This window comes from Thamnophis elegans, unplaced genomic scaffold, assembly GCF_009769535.1.
Source record: "Thamnophis elegans isolate rThaEle1 unplaced genomic scaffold, rThaEle1.pri scaffold_150_arrow_ctg1, whole genome shotgun sequence".
NCBI classification, from domain to species: Eukaryota; Metazoa; Chordata; class Lepidosauria; order Squamata; family Colubridae; genus Thamnophis; species Thamnophis elegans.
Genome location: NW_022473619.1, coordinates 1 through 19,366, shown reverse-complemented (window position 1 = coordinate 19,366; position 19,366 = coordinate 1). Strand labels below are relative to the sequence as shown.

Sequence of the window (19,366 nt, the reverse complement as noted above, 5' to 3'; positions counted from 1 at the left end):
ATCTGTTTGTTCCTTTTTATATATTATTGGATATGAAAATGCTTCAATCGTTGATATCCAGACTGGAGTTTTTAAGTAGTGTAATCTTTTAACCTTTTCCCAGTTTAATAACAAAACCTCCCTTATATAATGTCTTCTAAAATAGCCATGTGCTTTAGTTCCTTTATACCATAAAAAAGCATGCCATCCCAACAGTAAATCATGACCCTCTGCATTCAATAATCTAGAGTTTTTTAGTGTCATCCACTCCTTAATCCACATCAGGTTTGTTGCTTGATAATATAACTCCCAGTCAGGTAAGCCCAATCCTCCTCTAGTTCTAGCATCTTGTAACAATTTGAGTTTTATTCTTGCTTTTTTCCCTTGCCAAATAAACTTCAAAACTATTTTATTTAGATCTTGAAAAAAGTCCTTGCCCAATCTGTTTGGGATTGTCTGGAACAGGTATAAGATTCTGGGTAAAATGTTCATTTTAATTGTAGAGATTCTTCCTATCATTGATAGTTGTGGGTTTTCCCATTTCATCAAGTCAGTCGCAATTTGTTGCTTTAGTTTAGTGTAATTGTCCTCCTTAAGAGACTGCATCTAGATCAGTGTTGAGCTATGCTGGCTGGGGGATTCTGGGAGTTGAAGTCCACAGGACTTAAAGTCGCCAAGGTTGAGAAACACTGATCTAGATGATAAATATATCCCCAAATATTTAACCTTGCTTGTGATTTGAATCTGCAAAACTTCCCCCAACTCTTCCTTTTGTCTTGCTGGTATGTTCTTTGTCAAAATCTTTGTTTTGTCTCTGTTTATTTTCAAACCTGCTACTTTTCCGTACTCCTCTATTCTTTCTAACACTTTGGGTGCTGTCTCCAGTGGATCTTCAAGGATAAAAACCAAATCATCTGCAAAACGCTTGTAGCTTGTATTCTTCGTTTTTAATTTTCATTCCTTTTATTTCTTCTTCTTCTCTAATCTTTCTATTTAAAACTTCTAATGTTAGGACAAAAAGTAATGGTGATAGTGGGCAACCTTGTCTCGTACTTCTCTTTATTTCAATAGAATCTGTCAGTTCTCCATTTACCATGATCTTTGCTGTTTGTTTATGATATACCATTTGGGTGGTTTGAATAAATTCCTTACCAAAATTAATCTGTTCCAATTGATCTTCTAGAAACAACCATCTTCAGTGTGTTTTACTTTTATTGTGAACATAATAATCATCATCATTTCTTCTTCTCCCCCTCCTCTTCTTCTGTTTCTTTTTCTTCCTTCTTCTTCCTCTTCTTCCTTCTCCTCCTTCTCTTCTTCCTTTTCTTTTTCCTCCTCCTCCCTTCCTCTTCTTCTTCTTCCTCCTCCTCCTCTTCCTCCTCTTCTTTTTCCTCCTCCTCCTTGTCTTCCTCTTCTTCTCCTCGTCGCTTTCTCTTCTTCTCCCTCTTCCTACTTCTTCCTCCTCCTTGTCTTCCTCCTCCTCTTCTTCTTCCTCCTCTTCTTCTTCCTCCTCCTCCTCTTCTCCTCCTCCTCTTCTTCCTCCTCTTCCTCTGTTTCTGTTTCTTCCTTCTTCTTCCTCTTCTTCTTCCCCCTCCTCTTCCTCCTTACTCCTCTTCTTCCTCCTCTTCCTCTTCTTCTGTTTCTTTTTCTTCTCCTTCTTCTTCTTCCTCCTCCTCCTCTTCTCCTCCTCCTCTTCTTCCTCCTCTCCTCCTCCTCCTCTTCTTCTTCCTCCTCTTCCTCTTCTTCTGTTTCTTTTTCTTCCTTCTTCTTCCTCTTCTTCCTCCTCCTCCTCCTCTTCCCTCTTCCTCTTCTTCTTCTTCCTCCTCCTGTTCTTCTTCTTCCTTTTCTTCTTCTTCCTCCTCCTTGTCTTCCTCTTCTCCTCCCTTCCTCTTCTTCTTCCTTCTCCTCCTCTTCCTCCTCCTCTTCTTCTTCTGTTTCTTTTTCTTTCTTCTTCCTCTTCTTCTTCCTCCTCCTCCTCTTCTTCTTCCTTCTACTCCTCCCACTCCTCCTCCTCCATACTTCTTTCCTCTCCTTCCTCTTCCTCCCCCTCCATTCTTCCTCCCCCTCCATTCTTCCTCCCCCTCCATTCTTCCTCCTCCTCCTCCCTTCAGCCCCAGTTTTGAGATACACGGTGGAGCTGGCCTGCGGCCTCGGGGCAACTGTGCTGCTGGTGGTCATTCTGACGGTCATTTACCACTTCTACTGGCTGGAAATGGTCCTCTTCTACCGCGCTCACTTTGGGACTGATGAAACCGTCCTTGGTAAGGGAGCCCCCGAGGCCTTTCCTCTGCGGCCTTCGTCTTCCTCTCCTGGGGGTCTTGATTCCCCCCCCCCAACTCCCGCCTTGTCTTTTGCCCTCTGCCGGTCCCCCTTCTCCCTTCGGTCAGATGTCTAAGGCTCCTCCATCCTCCTCCTATGTCCCCTGCAACAAGAACCCTGTGAGGTCGGCTGGGTTGAGAGACAGAGATTGGCCCAACCTCACCCAGCTGCCTTTCATGCCTAAGGCAGGACTCGAACTCAGGCTCATTTGCACTCTCCTGCGGTTAGGAGAAAAAAAAACCCTGGGAGGTTTTTAAGAAGAGATTGGACAGCCACTTGTCTGAAATGGCGTAGGGCCCTCCTGTTTGAGCCGGGGGTTGGACTAGATGACCTCCGAGGTCCCTTCCAACTCTTATTATCCTATATTCTGAGAAACGGGTTGGACTAGCTGACCTCCGAGGTCCCTTCCAACTCTTATTATCCTATATTCTGAGAAACAGGTTGGACTAGCTGACCTCCCGAGGTCCCTTCCAACTCTTATTATCCTATATTCTGATAAACGGGTTGGACTAGCTGACCTCCCGAGGTCCCTTCCAACTCTTATTATCCTATATTCTGAGAAACGGGTTGGACTAGCTGACCTTCGAGGTCCCTTCCAACTCTTATTATCCTATATTGTGACAAACGGGTTGGACTAGATGACCTCCGAGGTCCCTTCCAACTCTTATTATCCTATATTCTGAGAAACGGGTTGGACTAGATGACCTCCGAGGTCCCTTCCAACTCTTATTATCCTATATTCTGAGAAACGGGTTGGACTAGCTGACCTCCGAGGTCCCTTCCAACTCTTATTATCCTATATTCTGAGAAACGGGTTGGGCTAGATGACCTCCGAGGTCCCTTCCAACTCTTATTATCCTATATTCTGAGAAACGGGTTGGGCTAGATGACCTCCGAGGTCCCTTCCAACTCTTATTATTCTATATTCTGAGAAACAGGTTGGGCTAGCTGACCTCCAAGGTCCCTTCCAACTCTTATTATTCAATATTCTGAGAAACGGGTTGGACTAGATGACCTCCGCGTGGCACGACAAAACCGCGGTCCACTAAAGCGCGCCCGATTAAAGCGCGTACCTGACGTCATCAGCACGACAAATACGACCGCGGAGAAAAAAGGGTGCTTTAAGAAGCGCTTTTAAAGCAAGCCGATTCACGTAAAGGTAAGGGTTAGGGTTAGGGTTAGGTTAAACGTTAGGGTTAGGTTTAGCGTTAGGTTAAGGGTTAGGTTTAGGGTTAGGTTTAGGGTTAGGTTTAGGGTTAGGTTTAGGGTTAGGTTAAGGGTTAGCATTAGGTTTAGCGTTAGGTTAAGGGTTAGGTTTAGGGTTAGCTTTAGGGTTAGCTTTAGGGTTAGGTTTAGGGTTAGGTTTAGGGTTAGGTTTAGGGTTAGGTTAAGGGTTAGGTTTAGGGTTAGGTTTAGGGTTAGGTTTAGGGTTAGGTTAAGGGTTAGCATTAGGTTTAGGGTTAGGTTTGGGGGGGTTAGAGTTAGGGTTAGGGTTAGGGTTAGGGTTAGGGTTAGGTTTAGGGTTAGGTTAAGGGTTAGGTTTAGGGTTAGGTTAAGGGTTAGCATTAGGTTTAGGGTTAGGTTTGGGGGGGTTAGGTTTAGGGTTAGGTTAAGGGTTAGGTTTAGGGTTAGGTTTAGGGTTAGGTTAAGGGTTAGGTTTAGGGTTAGGTTAAGGGTTAGGTTTAGGGTTAGGTTTAGGGTTAGGTTTAGGGTTAGGTTAAGGGTTAGCATTAGGTTTAGGGTTAGGTTTGGGGGGGTTAGGGTAAGGTTTTCGCGTTAATTTTAACTTTACCGCTCACAGTGTGACGTTTTCGTCGTGCTGTGATGACGTCAGGTACGCGCATTCGTCGAGCGCGCTTTAGTCTACCGCGGTTTTGTGGTGGAACCGACCTCCGAGGTCCCTTCCAACTCTTATTATCCTATATTCTGAGAAACGGGTTGGACTAGCTGACCTCCCGAGGTCCCGGAGACAGTGGTTGCCCCTAAGTGTTCCCTCTTCTCTCTCTCTCTCTCTCTCCCTGCGGCCACCAGACGGGAAGGAATACGATATTTACGTCTCGTACGCCAGGAATATGGAAGAAGAGGACTTCGTGCTGCTGACTCTCCGAGGCGTCTTGGAGAACGAATACGGATATAAGCTCTGCATTTTCGACCGAGACAGCCTCCCCGGGGGAAGTGAGTATCCCCAAACCCATGCTCCTCTCCCCGGAGGGGGTCAGGCTGCAACTTGCCTCCCTCTCTGACGCCTGAATGCACAGCTGTGGCTGATGGGGCCACAGGCAGAGGAGAAGCCTATTATCCCATTCCTTCCAAGAAGGGAATTGTTGGCTCTGCAAGGAAATTTGGTTAGAATGAAAGGAGTTTTTGTTTTGAGATGGCAGCTGTGGGCTCTTCCCCAAACAGAGGGGCTTTTCATCACTAGGGTCTTCCCCCCCCCCGCCCCCCCCCCCCAAAGCAGGAGAGCTGAGAACACGAGGAGTTTTTGCAAAGATAGCTTAGGCCAAAGAAGGGGAAGAGGGGTGGGGGATTCAGTGCAAACTGTAGCTCTGCTTTTGGGGGGGGGGGGATAAAGAAACGAGGAGACGGAGACTTAAACCCTAAAAAAGGCACAGCAGTTTTTTTTTTAAAGTGGGGGGGAGTTTGACCTGGTCCCTAAGGAGAAAAAAAACCGGGCATCTTAGCTGATGTTTGTATTCTGCATTACTGCCAATTTCTTCTTTCGGTTCCTGATTTATTCCTGGTCAGCCACAGATGCCAGAAGTTGCCCACATTTGTCTGAAAGTCGCGTTATTCAACCAAAGGAAGGACTTCAGCTCCCTGAATTCCCCCACTCACCCGTGCCTGGGGCATTTTTCCCCCCCCCTCCTCGTACCGCTTAGAGCAGAGAGATTGCAGAGGAAGGGATGAAAAGAGACTATACAGGACCCAATGGGGGATGCGCCTCGAAAGGAATGCACTGGTGCCAGGGAATTCTGGGAGTTGAAGTCCACGCATGTTGGGCTTGGGGATTCTGAGTTCACACACCTCCCGGCTGGGGAATGATGGATGTTGGAGTTCTCCCAACTTAAAGTCCCTAAGGCTGAGGAACTCCGACTTAAAGTATAGCGATTTCACTTTGCTTTAATTGCCCAACATACTTTTTCCAGTTTATGCTGCAGAGAAACAGCGGGGTTGAAGAAGGTGGATTGCTTCCGGTTCGGCCGAACTGGTAGCGGAATTGTGGCCTGGGTGGCAAAACCGGCAGAGACCCAGGCTCGCCACGCCCCCAAACCGGATCTGCCGGCGGCACCATAGTCTCTGCCATCTTGTTTTTATAATACTGCGCATGAGTGTGCAGCGCACATCAGGCGTGTGTGCACTGCATGACCATGAGTGAACCGGCATTAGCGGCTGAAGGAAGCCCCCCCCCCCCCGGTCCAGATGTACAGATTCTCTGAGTTGGGGTGTTGTTCCCTACAGCTCTTATGCTCAGAGGGGCTCCAGGGGGTGCACTAAATGCAGAACTGCCAATCTTGAAGCCATGTTTCCCCAACTGTGGTCTAAAAACAACCTAGATTAAGAGCACCGGGTAGATTTGGGAATTCAAGAAAAGCTTCCCCGAGCAGAAATCCATTGGGACACTGACTCCCATGGTTCCCAGCAGACAGACAGAGAGAGAGACAGACAGACAGACAGAGAGACAGAGAGAAAGAGAGAGAGATAAAAAGACAGACAGAGAGAAAGAGAGAGGGAGACAGACAGACAGAGAGAAAGAGAGAGAGATACAGAGAGAAAGAGAGAGGGAAAGAGAGAAAGAGACAGAGAGAGAAAGAGAGAGAAGGAGAGAAAAAGACAGAGAGAGAGAAAGTGAGACAGACAGACACAGAGAGAGAGACAGAGAGAAAGAGACAGACAGACAGACAGAGAGAAAGAGACAGACAGAGAGAAAGAGAGAAAGAGACAGACAGACAGAGAGAAAGAGAGAGAGATACAGAGAGAAAGAGAGAGGGGAAGAGAGAAAGAGACAGACAGAGACAGAAAGAGAGAAAAAGACAGAGAGAGAGAAAGTGAGACAGACAGACACAGAGAGAGAGACAGAGAGAAAGAGAGAGACAGACAGACAGAGAGAAAGAGAGAGAGATACAGAGAGAAAGAGAGAGGGAAAGAGAGAAAGAGACAGACAGAGACAGAGAGAGAAAGAGAGAAAAAGACAGAGAGAGAGAAAGTGAGACAGACAGACACAGAGAGAGAGACAGAGAGAAAGAGAGAGACAGACAGACAGAGAGAAAGAGAGAGATACAGAGAGAAAGAGAGAGGGAAAGAGAGAAAGAGACAGAGAGAGAAAGAGAGAGAAGGAGAGAAAAAGACAGAGAGAGAGAAAGTGAGACAGACAGACACAGAGAGAGAGACAGAGAGAAAGAGAGAGACAGACAGACAGAGAGAAAGAGAGAGATACAGAGAGAAAGAGAGAGGGGAAGAGAGAAAGAGACAGACAGAGACAGAGAAAGAGAGAAAAAGACAGAGAGAGAGACAGAGACAGAGACAGAGAGAGAGAGACAGAGAGAGAGAAAGAAAGAGACAGATAGAGAGAAAGAGAAAGAGACAGAGAGAGAGAGACAGACAGAGAGAAAGAGTGAGAGGGAGAAAGACAGACAGAGAGAAAGAGAGAGAGAGGGAGAGAGAAACATTTTTACTACCTATTTGCCGGAACAGCCGCAAAAAGTGGGAAGAAAAGGTTCAGCTGTTCCGTGTGATCGTGGGAATCTTTCCCCCCGCACTTTTTAAATCATTTTTTTGCTACCAGTTCCGGCGAATAGGTAGGGAAAAAATACTTAAAAGAAAACAAAAAGCTTCCGACGATTGCTGGGCTCACAGTTAAGTCGCTTGATCCTCAGAAGCTGCTTTTTTTTTTTTTTTTACTACCGGTTTGCAGAACCAATGAGAATCATCCCAACCGGTTCGTGCGAACCGTTGCGAACCGGTAGTATTTCCCCCCCCCCCCCCGGCGTCTCCTGCCGAATCCTTGACCTGCTCCTTGCTCCCAGCGACGGGGAGATTCTCGCCCGCCGGTCCCTAATGTGCCTATTTTCTCTCTCAGTTGTCACGGATGAAACTCTGAGCTTCATCCACAGAAGCCGCCGCCTCTTGGTGGTCCTGAGCCCCAACTACGTCCTGCGGGGCACCCAGGCTTTGCTGGAGTTCAAGGCTGGCCTGGAGAACATGGCCTCCAAGGGCACCATCAAGGTCATCCTTGTCCAGTACAAGCCCATCAAGAAGAGCAAAGTGAAGGAGCTCCGGAAAGCCAAGACGGCGCTGACCGTCATTAAGTGGAAAGGGGAGAAGTCCCGCTACCCCGCGGGAAGATTTTGGAAGGAGCTGCTGGTCGAATTGCCGGTGAAGAGCAGAACCAGGAACCTCTCTAGTCAACAGGATCTCATCACCCTTTCGCCAACAGGCGACTAAGGAAAGGGGAGGCCGGGAACCCAAAGCCGGGCTCGGGAGGAGAGTGGCAGGCTTGGTCTGGGGAGTCTCTGGGAACCCATGTTCCACCTCTGGCGAGGTGTGGCCAGAGGCGCCCGCCTGAAATGTTTTTAAGGTGCCCCACTGCACTAGAAGCTGAGCTGTCCATTCTGCCTCCTGGAGATTGCCCAAACCCAGCTTGCAGGAGGCCGAGGCAAGGTGCGGGGTCTGGGACACCTGTGCAGTTGTAGTAAGGACGCACAACAGTGTCATTTGTTCCCCTTTCACACCTTGCTGGTGTCCCTCGAGTTCTTTCTCCAGAGACGGAAGAGCAGAAGGTCCACACGAAGGCTTTTTCATCCCCGTCCAAAGGGGTCCGTGGAGAAGAAGGCAGGGGCTCTCTTTCTTTGGAGCAGCCCCTTGTGCTCTCCAAAATTATCCCAAATGACCAGAGCGGCCTTCCTCCACCTGAACTTTCCCAGGTGTGTCGTTTTTTCCGTTCCCACAACCGTCAGTTGCTGCAAACTTTGCCAAACAGACTTGTTTCAAACTCCGAGCTGGAGACAGGAAACCCACGCTGGCTTTTGGCCTCCTTCGGCCAGAAACTCACAGTGGCATTTTGTGTGCTCGGTGTGCAGTGTGACGAGGAAAGTGTGGGGGAGCCCCTTTGCTGTCTCCACCAGCCTGTTGAGGAAGGGGAGACTTGGGATTTCTGACTGCCCCCCCCCCATAATCCTAGAACTCATGTGGGTAACCGCTAGGACTTTTTACTGGAGGGACTTAAGAGCAGTGAATGTTGAAAGATTCCCAAGCAGACAGTTGCAAGTCAAGCGGTGGGAATACAGGCGTAGTAGCATTAATAGTAAAGTCTTAGTAGTAAGTAGTGGGAGAGGAGGGGGAGGAGGAAAAGGAGGAGGAGTGGAATCTGGAATGTCACCTTTCTTCAACTCCTAGGATAAGATCTTCCTTCTTGTCATCAAGTCCAGGATATTTGACCAGTTATGGAGGTGCCCCAGTGCACAAAATTGATCCCTTCTGAAACACATTGAATTGCTTTGTTTCATGCTCAAGATCCCTTTGAGGACAGGAGAGCTGGTCTCTTCCCAAAGCAGCTCTTCTTGCTCTCCAAAGTTGTCCCAAAGGGCCAGAGCAGCTTGTTGGGAACGGACAATGGGGTCTTGGGAGCAACTTCTACGCTCGACTTCTACACGGGGCACGGTGCCATTTTCCAGGGGTCGGTCAGTGTAAGGAAGGGCCAGTCCTGCTCACAAGCTGGTCTCCTGAGCTCCGGGCCTGGTTGCACCCAAGCTTGATCAAGATTCAGAGGTTGCACTCAGGCGTGGCGGGCGGGAGATTTATCAGTAGCAAGGAGCAAGGAGGCCGGAGGGGCAAATCCCCTTGCAGAATGTCAAAAATTATTATTATTATTTTTGTATTTTGTTCTGCCAACTCCTGGTCTCTGTATTATAGCACTAACGGGTTAGCTATGGGATGGTGGCAGATCCAGACACTAGGGGTAGATGTGTGTGTGTCTGTGTGTGTGAGAGAGAGAGAGGGGGGGGGAGAAAGAGAGAGCGAGAAAGAGAGAGAGGAAGAAAGAGAGAGAAACAGAGTGTGTGAGAGAAAGAGAGAAACACAGAGAAAGAAAGAGAGAGAGAAACAGAAAGAGAGAGAGCGTGTAAGAAACTGAGAGGGAAAGGGATGGAGGGAGAGAGAGATAAATAGAGAGAGAGAAAGAAAAATAGAGAGACTGAGAGAGAAAGAGAGAGTAAGAAAAAGAGAGAAACAGAGTGAGAGAGAAAGAGAGAGAGAGAAAAAGAGAGAGTGAGAAAAAGAGAGAGAGAGAGAGAGAGATATCACAACCCAAAGTGTTTATTTAGTTCACGGGGGTCTCTATCAACGTAAACCCTCTCCTGTTTCCAGCCTCAAAGATGGTTGTGGGTGTGTGGTTGGTTAGAGGTGGAAGCCACACAGGAAATCCTGTGGATCCCATTCAGATGTGTAAATCAATGAGGATCCACAAGCTTTAGGCCTCTCTGACTCATCCACAACCATGGTGCTCTGCGAGTTTGCTGGTTTTATTGCAAACGTTTCATGACCCAACTAGGTAATATCATCCGTGCTAGAAAGGAGAGGGGGTTGCAAGGAGGAGGAGGAGAACTGTGGGGTCCTTGGTGCTCTCTGAGCTGGGGGGGGGGGGTTTCCTTGCAGACGTTTCATGATCCAACTAGGGCAGTGTTTTTCAACCTTGGCAACTTGAAGATGTCCGGACTTCAACTCCCAGAATTCCCCAGCCAGCATTCGCTGGCTGGGGAATTCTGGGAGTTGAAGTCCAGACATCTTCAAGTTGCTAAGGTTGAGAAACACTGAACTAGGGAACATCATCAGGGCTAGAAGGGAGGAGTCTACTCTGCCAGTGTTGAGTGGGGTGTAGTTTCCCCCTTGGTAGTTCCTTGGTGAGGTGTTGCTTTCTGCTTGACTGTTCCTCTGGTCTTATTCCCTGCTTATTCCTTGAAGATGTTACCTAGCTGGGTCACGAGACGTCTGCAAGGAAAACAAGCCCAGAGAACACTACAGTCCTCTCCCTCCATGTTTACACACAGCTTTTATTTATGGTAGTTTTTATTCGTTACGAACCTGGGGAGGGGCTATTATTTCTCATCCTCCCCTCCCCATTTGAATGTGGCCTTTGCAATGAGCTTTATCATCCTGCCTTATTTATTCCTTTTTATTATTATTATTATTTGGTGCATAGATTGACACACAACCTATGTTTGCAAATCCTTCCCCACTCTCTCGGCCTTCCGAAAGTCTGGCTTTTCCGGCAGGCCTGGGGCTGTTGACCCTTGATTGAGTCCCAGTCCCACTAAGGTTGAGTGCATGTTGTATTCTTTTAACTTGCTCTCTCTTTGTATTCTAAAAAATTTTTTTTTAGTATTTTTAAAACAGTTTTTATGTAAGCCGCCCGGAGTCCTTCGGGTTTGGGCGGCATACAAATTCATTAAATCTGAAATCTTCCCAGTTAATGGCCAGAGGCCCTTTGGAGTGACAGATGTGCAGAGGTTTGGAGAGGCGGCTCTTCCAGGGGTTCATTCCATGCTGTCCAGCTGTCCAAAAGTCGAATCCACCACTTTAAAATCCCAGACTTGCCTTCATAAAAGAGACCTAACTGAGCTGTTAAAATCCTCTGGCTAATCTGACAATGCATTAACCTCCTGTCGCAGAAGCTGCTCAGTTGGGCTGAGAGGCTGACTCCTCGTCAAACAACCACACCAAGAGTTGTGCATTGTGCAAATGGAGGGAGCTGCGTCAGGCGGGAGGAGGGGAGTTTAGGAAGGGTGTGCGCGTGTGCCCCACAAGTCAAAGCGCATCAGCCTTTCACCTGCAGCCTCTGTTTTGGTCAGCATGGCATGGCATGAATTGTTCGGGCTTCCTTCTAGAATGTTAAGCCTTAACATTTTGGTTTTTTAATGTACTGTTTACATATATATCACTACTTCCATTCTCTGTCTATCGGCTCGTCACAAGAGACCATCCAGACAGAAACCCAATATTTTTACTGTTGCCTTTGTTACATTTGTGTTGTATTTGTGCTGATAAATAAATAAAGGGAGACTAGTATAGATCTATTTCAAGCTATTTAGCTCTCATCAGCTAGCCATACCCTTACTGGGAATCGAACCTGTGCTGTATTGCCTCTAGGCAGATGTGTTAACCACCGAGCTACAGAGCTCGACTCCTTATCAGCCAAGCCAGGGTGAAAGGTATATATTTAAAGTCACAACCCCTGGTATGCCCAAATATGGGAGGAAGATCACTACTTCCATTCTCTGTCCTTCGGCTCATCACAAGAGACCATCCAGACAGAAACCCAATATTTTTTACTGTTGCCTTTTTGTTACATTTGTTATATTTGTGCTGATATATATATATATATATATATATATATATATATATATATATATATATATATATATATATATATATATATATATATATATATATATATATATATGTTATATTTATGCTGATAAATAAATAAAGGGAGACTAGTATAGATCTATTTCAAGCTATTTAGCTCTCATCAGCTAGCCATACCCCATGTTGGGAATCGAACCAAATATTTGGGCATACCAGGGGTTGTGACTTTATATATATATATATATATATATATATATATATATATATATATATATATATGTATGTGTGTGTGTGTGTGTGTGTGTGTGTGTGTGTGTGTGTGTGTGTGTATGTATATGTATATTAAATAGGCATAGATAGATGGAGGGAAGAAGGGACACACAGACAGACAGATGATAGAAAGACAGAGATGGATGGACGGATGGTCAGACAGGTGATAGACAGAGGCAGGCAGATAGATAGATAGAGATATATAGGCACAGAAAGATGTAGATAGATAGATAGATAGATAGATAGATAGATAGATAGATAGATAGATACAGACAGACAGACAGACAGACAGACAGACAGAGATAGACAGAGAGATAGACAGAGAGGTAGATGATAGATAGATAGATAGATAGATAGATAGATAGATAGATAGATAGATAGATAGATAGATAGATAGATAGCAATAGCAGTTAGACTTATATACCGCTTCATAGGGCTTTCAGCCCTCTCTAAGCGGTTTACAGAGAGTCAGCATATTGCCCCCAACAGTCTGGGTCCTCATTTTACCCACCTCGGAAGGATGGAAGGCTGAGTCAACCCTGAGCCGGTGAGATTTGAACCGCTGAACTGCTGATCTAGCAGTAGCCTGCAGTGCTGCATTTAACCACTGCGCCACCTTGGCTCTTTTAGATAGATAGATAGATACACGGAGAGGCAGACAGGCAGGCAGGTTCAATGCACATGTGCCTTGCATATAAAATACAGGTAGTCCTCGACTTATGACCACAATTGACCCTAAACTTTCTGGTTGCTAAGCACGACAGTTGTTAAGTTGCTTGTTCTTATTTTTTTTTCCATTCTCCATTCTTCTTCCATTTGTGTCATCCACCTCGGAGATCAACTACATTGTGTGTTGTCTAATTTTGATTCCTTTTTTTTATATTTGTTTGGAATTTTAATAAAACGCTTCTTTTGATACACCCCGCTGTTTTCAGTTGCTTTTCCCTTGTCCTTTCAGGGGTGTGTGTGTGTGTGTGTGTGTGTGTGTGTGTGTACGTACATGGGATGTGGAGGTGTGTGTCAAAAAAGCCAAGTTGCTGGCTATAATTTGACAATTCACCCCCTCCTCTTTGGGGGGGGGAGTGTTGTACAGGTAAAGGGGGGGGGGCTGTGATCACCGTTAACCACATCCCAAGGGACCATTGGCATGTGAGGCTGGATGCAATGTGGGTGGTCTTGGTGAGGATTTTGGGAGTTGTAGTACGGCACCAATGAAGAGCCCAATTTCAGGAGGTCTGTTGTGTTTGAGGAACTGGAGGCCTTCAAGAAAAAAATCGGACAATCGCTTGTCTGGCTTGGAATAAGGACTCCTCTCTTGGGCAGAGGGATGGAGTAGAAGACCTCCAAGGTCCTCTCCAGCCCTAGGAGGCTATAATTTTATGATCTGGGACAGGGGATTGGTCCAGAAGACCTCTAAGGCCCCTTCTAGCCTGGAATTCTATGTTCTTGGGCCGGGGGTTGGTTTAGGAGACCTCCAATGTCCCTCCCAGCCATAGGATTCGATCATTTTATAATCTTGGGCAGTGGGGTTGGACTAGAAGACCTCCAAGGTCCCTTCCAGCCCTAGCATTCTATAGTTTTATGGTCTTGGATTGGACTAGAAGACCTCCAAGGTTCTCTCCAGCCCTAGGATTCTATGATTCTATGATCTTGGGCAGGGGGTTGGACTAGAAGACCTCCAAGGTCCCTTCCAGCCCTAGCATTCTATAGTTTTATGGTCTTGGATTGGACTAGAAGACCTCCAAGGTTCTCTCCAGCCCTAGGATTCTATGATTCTATGATCTTGGGCAGGGGGTTGGACTAGAAGACCTCCAAGGTCCCTTCCAGCCCTAGCATTCTATAGTTTTATGGTCTTGGATTGGACTAGAAGACCTCCAAGGTTCTCTCCAGCCCTAGGATTCTATGATTCTATGATTTTGGGCAGGGGGGTTGGACTAGAAGACCTCCAAGGTCCCTTCCAGCCCTAGCATTCTATAGTTTTATGATCTTGGATTGGACTAGAAGACCTCCAAGGTTCTCTCCAGCCCTAGGATTCTATGATTCTATGATCTTGGGCAGGGGGGTTGGACTAGAAGACCTCCAAGGTCCCTTCCAGCCCTAAGATTCCATTGAACGCTGTTAGTAACTTGTGAAGAACCAGGGTAGTGAGAAGCTGCATGGAAGAAGGCCTCTTTCTGTCCAAGCATTAGATCAGTGTTTCTCAACCTTGGCAACTTGAAGATGTCCGGACATCTTCAAAGTTGCCAAGGTTGAGAAACACTGCATTAGATGAACCTAGAGTAAGGTCCAACAGGTAGAGTCCTCCTCAGAGTTAAAGGAAGAAGCCCATTTACCCCGAAACAAGCCCTGTGGGGTGCAATGGAGATTCTCCATCATCCAGATCAGGGTTATCCCAAAGGTGCTTCCCCCACCCGCCAACCCCCTCCCCAAAAAGGCCCCTGGGCTTCCTTTCTTTTTCCTTTTTTTAAAAATATATATTTTTATTCTTTTTTAAACACATACAAAGCAAGAGCAGAACAAAAAACAACTTCCCTCCGTTTCATCGAGCATGGCGTTTGGTTCCAGGTTTCTGTGCACCAATTCTTAAGCTCAGAGTTAACATCACTCGGTTTACATTAAACATAACTGGATATTTCGCCGTCGTTGGGCGTTATGTGTTCGAATTACCATTGATATCATTTCATTTGTAACAGTCCTTATTTCCTTAAATGCATGATTATCTATCAAATAACGATGGGTCTTTAAGGCATTATAGTGTCACCGATTTAGCAGTTAGACTTAGCAGTTAGACTTATCTACCGCTTCATAGGGCTTTCAGCCCTCTCTAAGCGGTTTACAGAGTCAGCATATCTCCCCCACAGTCTGGGTCCTCATTTCACCCACCTCGGAAGGATGGAAGGCTGAGTCAGCCTTGAGCCAGTGAGATTAGAACCGCTGAACTGCAGATAACAGTCAGCTGAAGTGGCCTGCAGTACTGCACCCTAACCACTGCGCCACCTTGGACCTTTCTCTAAGGAGAAAGAGCGAAGGATAGAACGAAGGATTCCCATCGGTTTATAATATACACATTCATATTTTCAATTGACCATAATGTCACCAATCTTTGGGAAACTCTTTCTGGAATCTCATCCTGGAGTTTCACTGCGATCCACCCATCCCAAACGTGCTTCTCCACCCCCCCACCCTCCCCAAAAGGCAGCTTGTCAGCACCTCTCCATTAAATAATTAGGAAAGAAAGACCACGAGACTCCATGTGTGGAAATCAAGTGTACTTTTACTAATTAAAAATGATTAAAGGCATAGCAAAGCGAAGACTGAATATTTAGGCGCGAAAGCGATTGATATATAGAATAGCCCATTCCCCACCCCTTGGCATCACAGTTACAGTCCAATCATAATTCTCCCAAGTGTCAGGTGCGAGATAACTTCAAAAGGCATCACGAAGATGGAATGTCGGTGCCGTTAGTCCTGGCGGGAAACTCCCACGCATGCGTAGTCCGATCAGCCGGTGAACTCCAGAACCTTCCTCCCGCACAATGAGTAACCCCTCCCAAATACCATGCCCTCCCTCCCCGTTTCATGGCAGCCGAAGCAACAGCAAAGCAGAGGCTGACACAGCTGCTCTTTGTTCTTCCTTGAAGAAGTTTTGCTTCTCATCCAAGAAGCGTCTTCAGTTCTGACCGAAGGGTGGAAGGAGGATTTGGATTCCTTGCAGAGAGTCCTCTGGTCGTTAGTGCTCTTTCTGGGAGTCGCTGAGGCCGCTTGAAGTCCTCTCTGCCCAGAAGGTGGACTTCTCTGTCTTGAGAAGAGTGGGCTTCGTCTTCGCCAGCCCACCTGCATTGGGAAGACAACGTAAGGCACTTTTCTGAAGACACAGATTCAGTGCTAGGCAATCAGCCACCTGCAGATCTGCCCATTGGGGAAACGAAACAGCGCCTTCACCAACGCATGGCACAACGTTGGAGAACATCAGCGGCCCACCTGCATTTCAGAGACACAGGCCTCACAGACCCATTAGATCGCACAGGGCCGGCCTCCTCCGGGTTCCGTCCACCAGCCAATGCCATCTGGCTACTACCCGGGGGAGGGCCTTCTCTGTTGCAGCTCCGGCCCTTTGGAACAAACTCCCCGCGGAGATTCGGACCCTCACCTCTCTCCCTGCTTTCCGAAAAGCCGTTAAAACCTGGCTGTGTCGGCAGGCCTGGGGTTGATGAGCTCCCCTCCCCTCTCGACAGGTGTGGATGTTGGTCATTTTAATATGTTTATTTTGTACTTGTATGTTTCCCCTTCCCGTTTAAGTTGTTCGCCGCCCTGAGTCCCTTTTAGGGACTAGGGCGGCATATATAAAACTTAAACTTAAACTTTTGAAGACAGCAAAGTCCCACATTCTGGACACCGAGAGGACCCCTGGTTTGAAAAGGGGGTCCAAGAGGTCATCTATCTCAAAACTGAAGAGTCCTCTCTCAACCGAGTGGGGGTGGGGATACGACACCACCCCATCTTCTGCCCCACAACACAGGCCTCTCCACGTCTCCAAGAAGGTTACACACAGACGTTGGCGCTATTCAGGGGACCTCAAGAGCACAGAGAAAATCTCCCAAGCGGCCTCGGGGACTCTCATTGAGAGCACTAACAACCAGAGGACTATAAATCCTTCTGTTCCTCACCCTTCGGTCAGAACTGAAGACGCTTCTTGGATGACAAGCAAAACTTCTTCAAGGAAGAACAAAGAGCAGCTGCCTTTTGGGGAGGGGTGGGGTGGGGGAGCACGTTTGGGATGGGTGGAGTGCAGTGAAGCTCCGGGATGAGATTCCAGAAAGAGTTTCCCATGCAGGACTCTGACCCACAGGAGCCTTGGCTCCCTCTTGCCTTCAGCCCCCCACCCCGTCCCTCTCCCCTCCGTGCCACCTGCCTCCAGCTGAAGAGGAAGAGGAGCTTAAGTAACCCAGGGCTCCCTCTAGATCGAAGCCCCCTCCTCCCTCCTGTGGGATATCTACTTTGAGACTCTCGGGAGAGGGAGGGGGACATCTCTTGGCCACGTTGGAGGGCTGGGGGGGGGAGAGGAGGGGGAGCAATGGGGCAGCTGGTTGTGTGCCCGAGGTGGCCCTTCCTCCCTTGCCTCTGCTGGCAAGCGAACCACACGGCAGAAGCCTCTGCTTTCCCCGCAGTCCCCCAGAGGGTGAGTCCACCTGATGGGCAGCCTGGGCGAGGGTTGGTGCTGCAGGAGGTGCCCCTGATGCTCTCTGAGCTTAGTGGTTTTCTTGCAGGTGTTTCGTTGTCCAACGAGGTTGGCTATGGCGATACATGTCTATGAACAGGGAGTACACCCCCCTCCCTCCCAGCACTGATGATGTTCCCTAGTTGGGTCATGAAATGCCTGCAAGAAAACCACCAAGCTCAGAGAGCACCAAGGACCCCACAGTCTTCCTCCTCCTCCTCCTCCTCTCCCTCCCCCTCCCTCTCCTCCTCTTTGCAAATCCCATTCCGTTCTAGCACTGATGACGTTACCTCCCGTAGTTGGGTCATGAGATGTCTGCAAGGAAACCATTATGTTCAGAGAGCACCAAGGACCCTACAGTCCTCCTCCTCCTCCTCCTTCCTCTCCCCCAACTCCCTTGGATTGGATTGGATTTATTACATTTATATGCCGCCCTTTTCCCCGAAGGGGACTCAGGGCGGCTCACAATTCAATCAGGGAAGGGGGTACAGACAGGGGGATAAAAAGACGAGACATAACAATACAAAATTTAAAAACACACAACAACCATACCATTCGAGGAGGGGGGGCAAAAGCTCTTTAGCCCCAGGCCTGTCGGAACAGCCAGGTTTTAAGGGCTTTGCGGAAGGCCTGGAGGGTGGTGAGGGTTCGAATCTCCACGGGGAGCTCGTTCCAGAGGGTCGGAGCAGCCACCGAGAAGGCCCTCCTCCGGGTAGTCGCCAGTCGACACTGGCCGGCGGATGGGATTCGGAGGAGGCCTAATCTGTGGGATCTAATGGGTCTGTTGGAGGTGATTGGCAGCAGGCGGTCTCTCAAGTACCCAGGTCCAATACCATGAAGGGCTTTATAAGTGACGACTAGCGCCTTGAAGCGTATCCGGAGACCAACAGGCAGCCAGTGCAGCTCGCGGAGGATAGGTGTTACGTGGGTGAACCGAGGTGCACCCACAATCGCTCGCGCGGCTGCATTCTGGACAAGCTGAAGTCGCCGGATGCTCTTCAAGGGCTGCCCCATGTAGAGCACGTTGTAGTAGTCCCTTCCAGCTAGCACTGATGATATCACCTAGTTGGGTCATGACCTGTTTGCAAGAAAAAACCCCAAGCTGAGAAAGCACCAAGGACTCCCCCACCCCCAGTTCAACCCCGAGCTACGGATTTCCTGCCGGATTTCCTGCCCGTGAGCTCAATTAATCAGCTGAATTGCTTCTCTCCCTGAGTGGTGGGGGCTCCATCCCTGGATATTTCCAAAAGCAGGTGACAATCATGTCACAGGACATGGCACAAGGCTCCCGCCTTGAGCAAGGGGTTGGACTAGAAGACCTCCAAGGTCCCTTCCAGCCGTCCCAATCTATGTCCCATCAATATCCTCTCCTAGTACAGTTCCTATTGGACTTTCCCATTAAGGCCAACACCAGTTTCCCCCACGGTGGCCTTTTGATGTGTGGTTGGGCTGAGCCAGAGGAAGGCTGGCATGCATAGGACAGCCCCTCCCTCTCTGAAGTTGGAAGGGCCCTCGGAGGCCATCTAGTCCAACCCTCTGCCCAAGCAGGAGACCCGACAGCCCATTGCCTCTGGATCTCCAGACTGGGCCTCCTGAACAGCTGGCCAGCCGGAGGGTCGAAAGGAGCCCTGACTTTTGGCCCTGCTGCATTGGTCCCTGGGCCCATCAGGAGTGGCTGTGGAACATGGATTCCGGGCTACACGGTGGTCAGTACTCACGGACCCCGAGTTCTTTACAAAACCCGTCAGACCACAAGTGGCACATGGAGAGGCCAGCCCTCCTGCCTTCAGATAGACAGGAAGTCCTCAACCTAACCACAATTCACTTAGCGGCCATTCAAAGTTACCATGGCAGTGAAAAAAGTGACTTACGGCCATGTTTCACGCTTATGGCCATGGCAGCATCCCCTGGTTAGGTGACCCAAATTCAGACGCTTGGCGCCTGGCTCGTATTTATGATGGTCTCAATGTCCCTGGGTCAGGTGACCCCCTTTTGCAACCTTCTGGCAAGCGAAGCGCCAGATTCACTTAACGACCATGTGACTAACTTGACAGCTGCAGCGATTCGCTTAACAGCTGTGGCCAGAAAGAGAGCAAAACTCCCTTAACGACTGCCTCGCTTAGCAGCAGAAATTTCAATACCTGTATTGAACATTAAATCATAGAGTTGAAGGTGTAGAGATCTTCTAGTCCACCCCCAGCTCAAGAGAGGGATTTTCAA

General features: G+C 48.2%; 1 protein-coding gene across 4 annotated transcripts in view; it reads left to right on the top strand.

The window, feature by feature from the left end:
* IL1RAP (interleukin 1 receptor accessory protein) overlaps positions 1 to 9,327 on the top strand; it is a 68,653-nt gene extending 59,326 nt beyond the window's left edge. For all 4 annotated transcript variants that reach the window (XM_032238394.1, XM_032238396.1, XM_032238393.1 and 1 more), the window contains exons 10-12: positions 2,091 to 2,240; positions 4,330 to 4,473; positions 7,376 to 9,327. In XM_032238394.1, coding sequence (XP_032094285.1) covers positions 2,091 to 2,240; positions 4,330 to 4,473; positions 7,376 to 7,740 — 659 coding nt within the window. In that variant the 3' untranslated portion in view covers positions 7,741 to 9,327. The remainder of the gene's footprint in view (positions 1 to 2,090; positions 2,241 to 4,329; positions 4,474 to 7,375) is intronic.
* Positions 9,328 to 19,366: the final 10,039 nt, after the last annotated feature.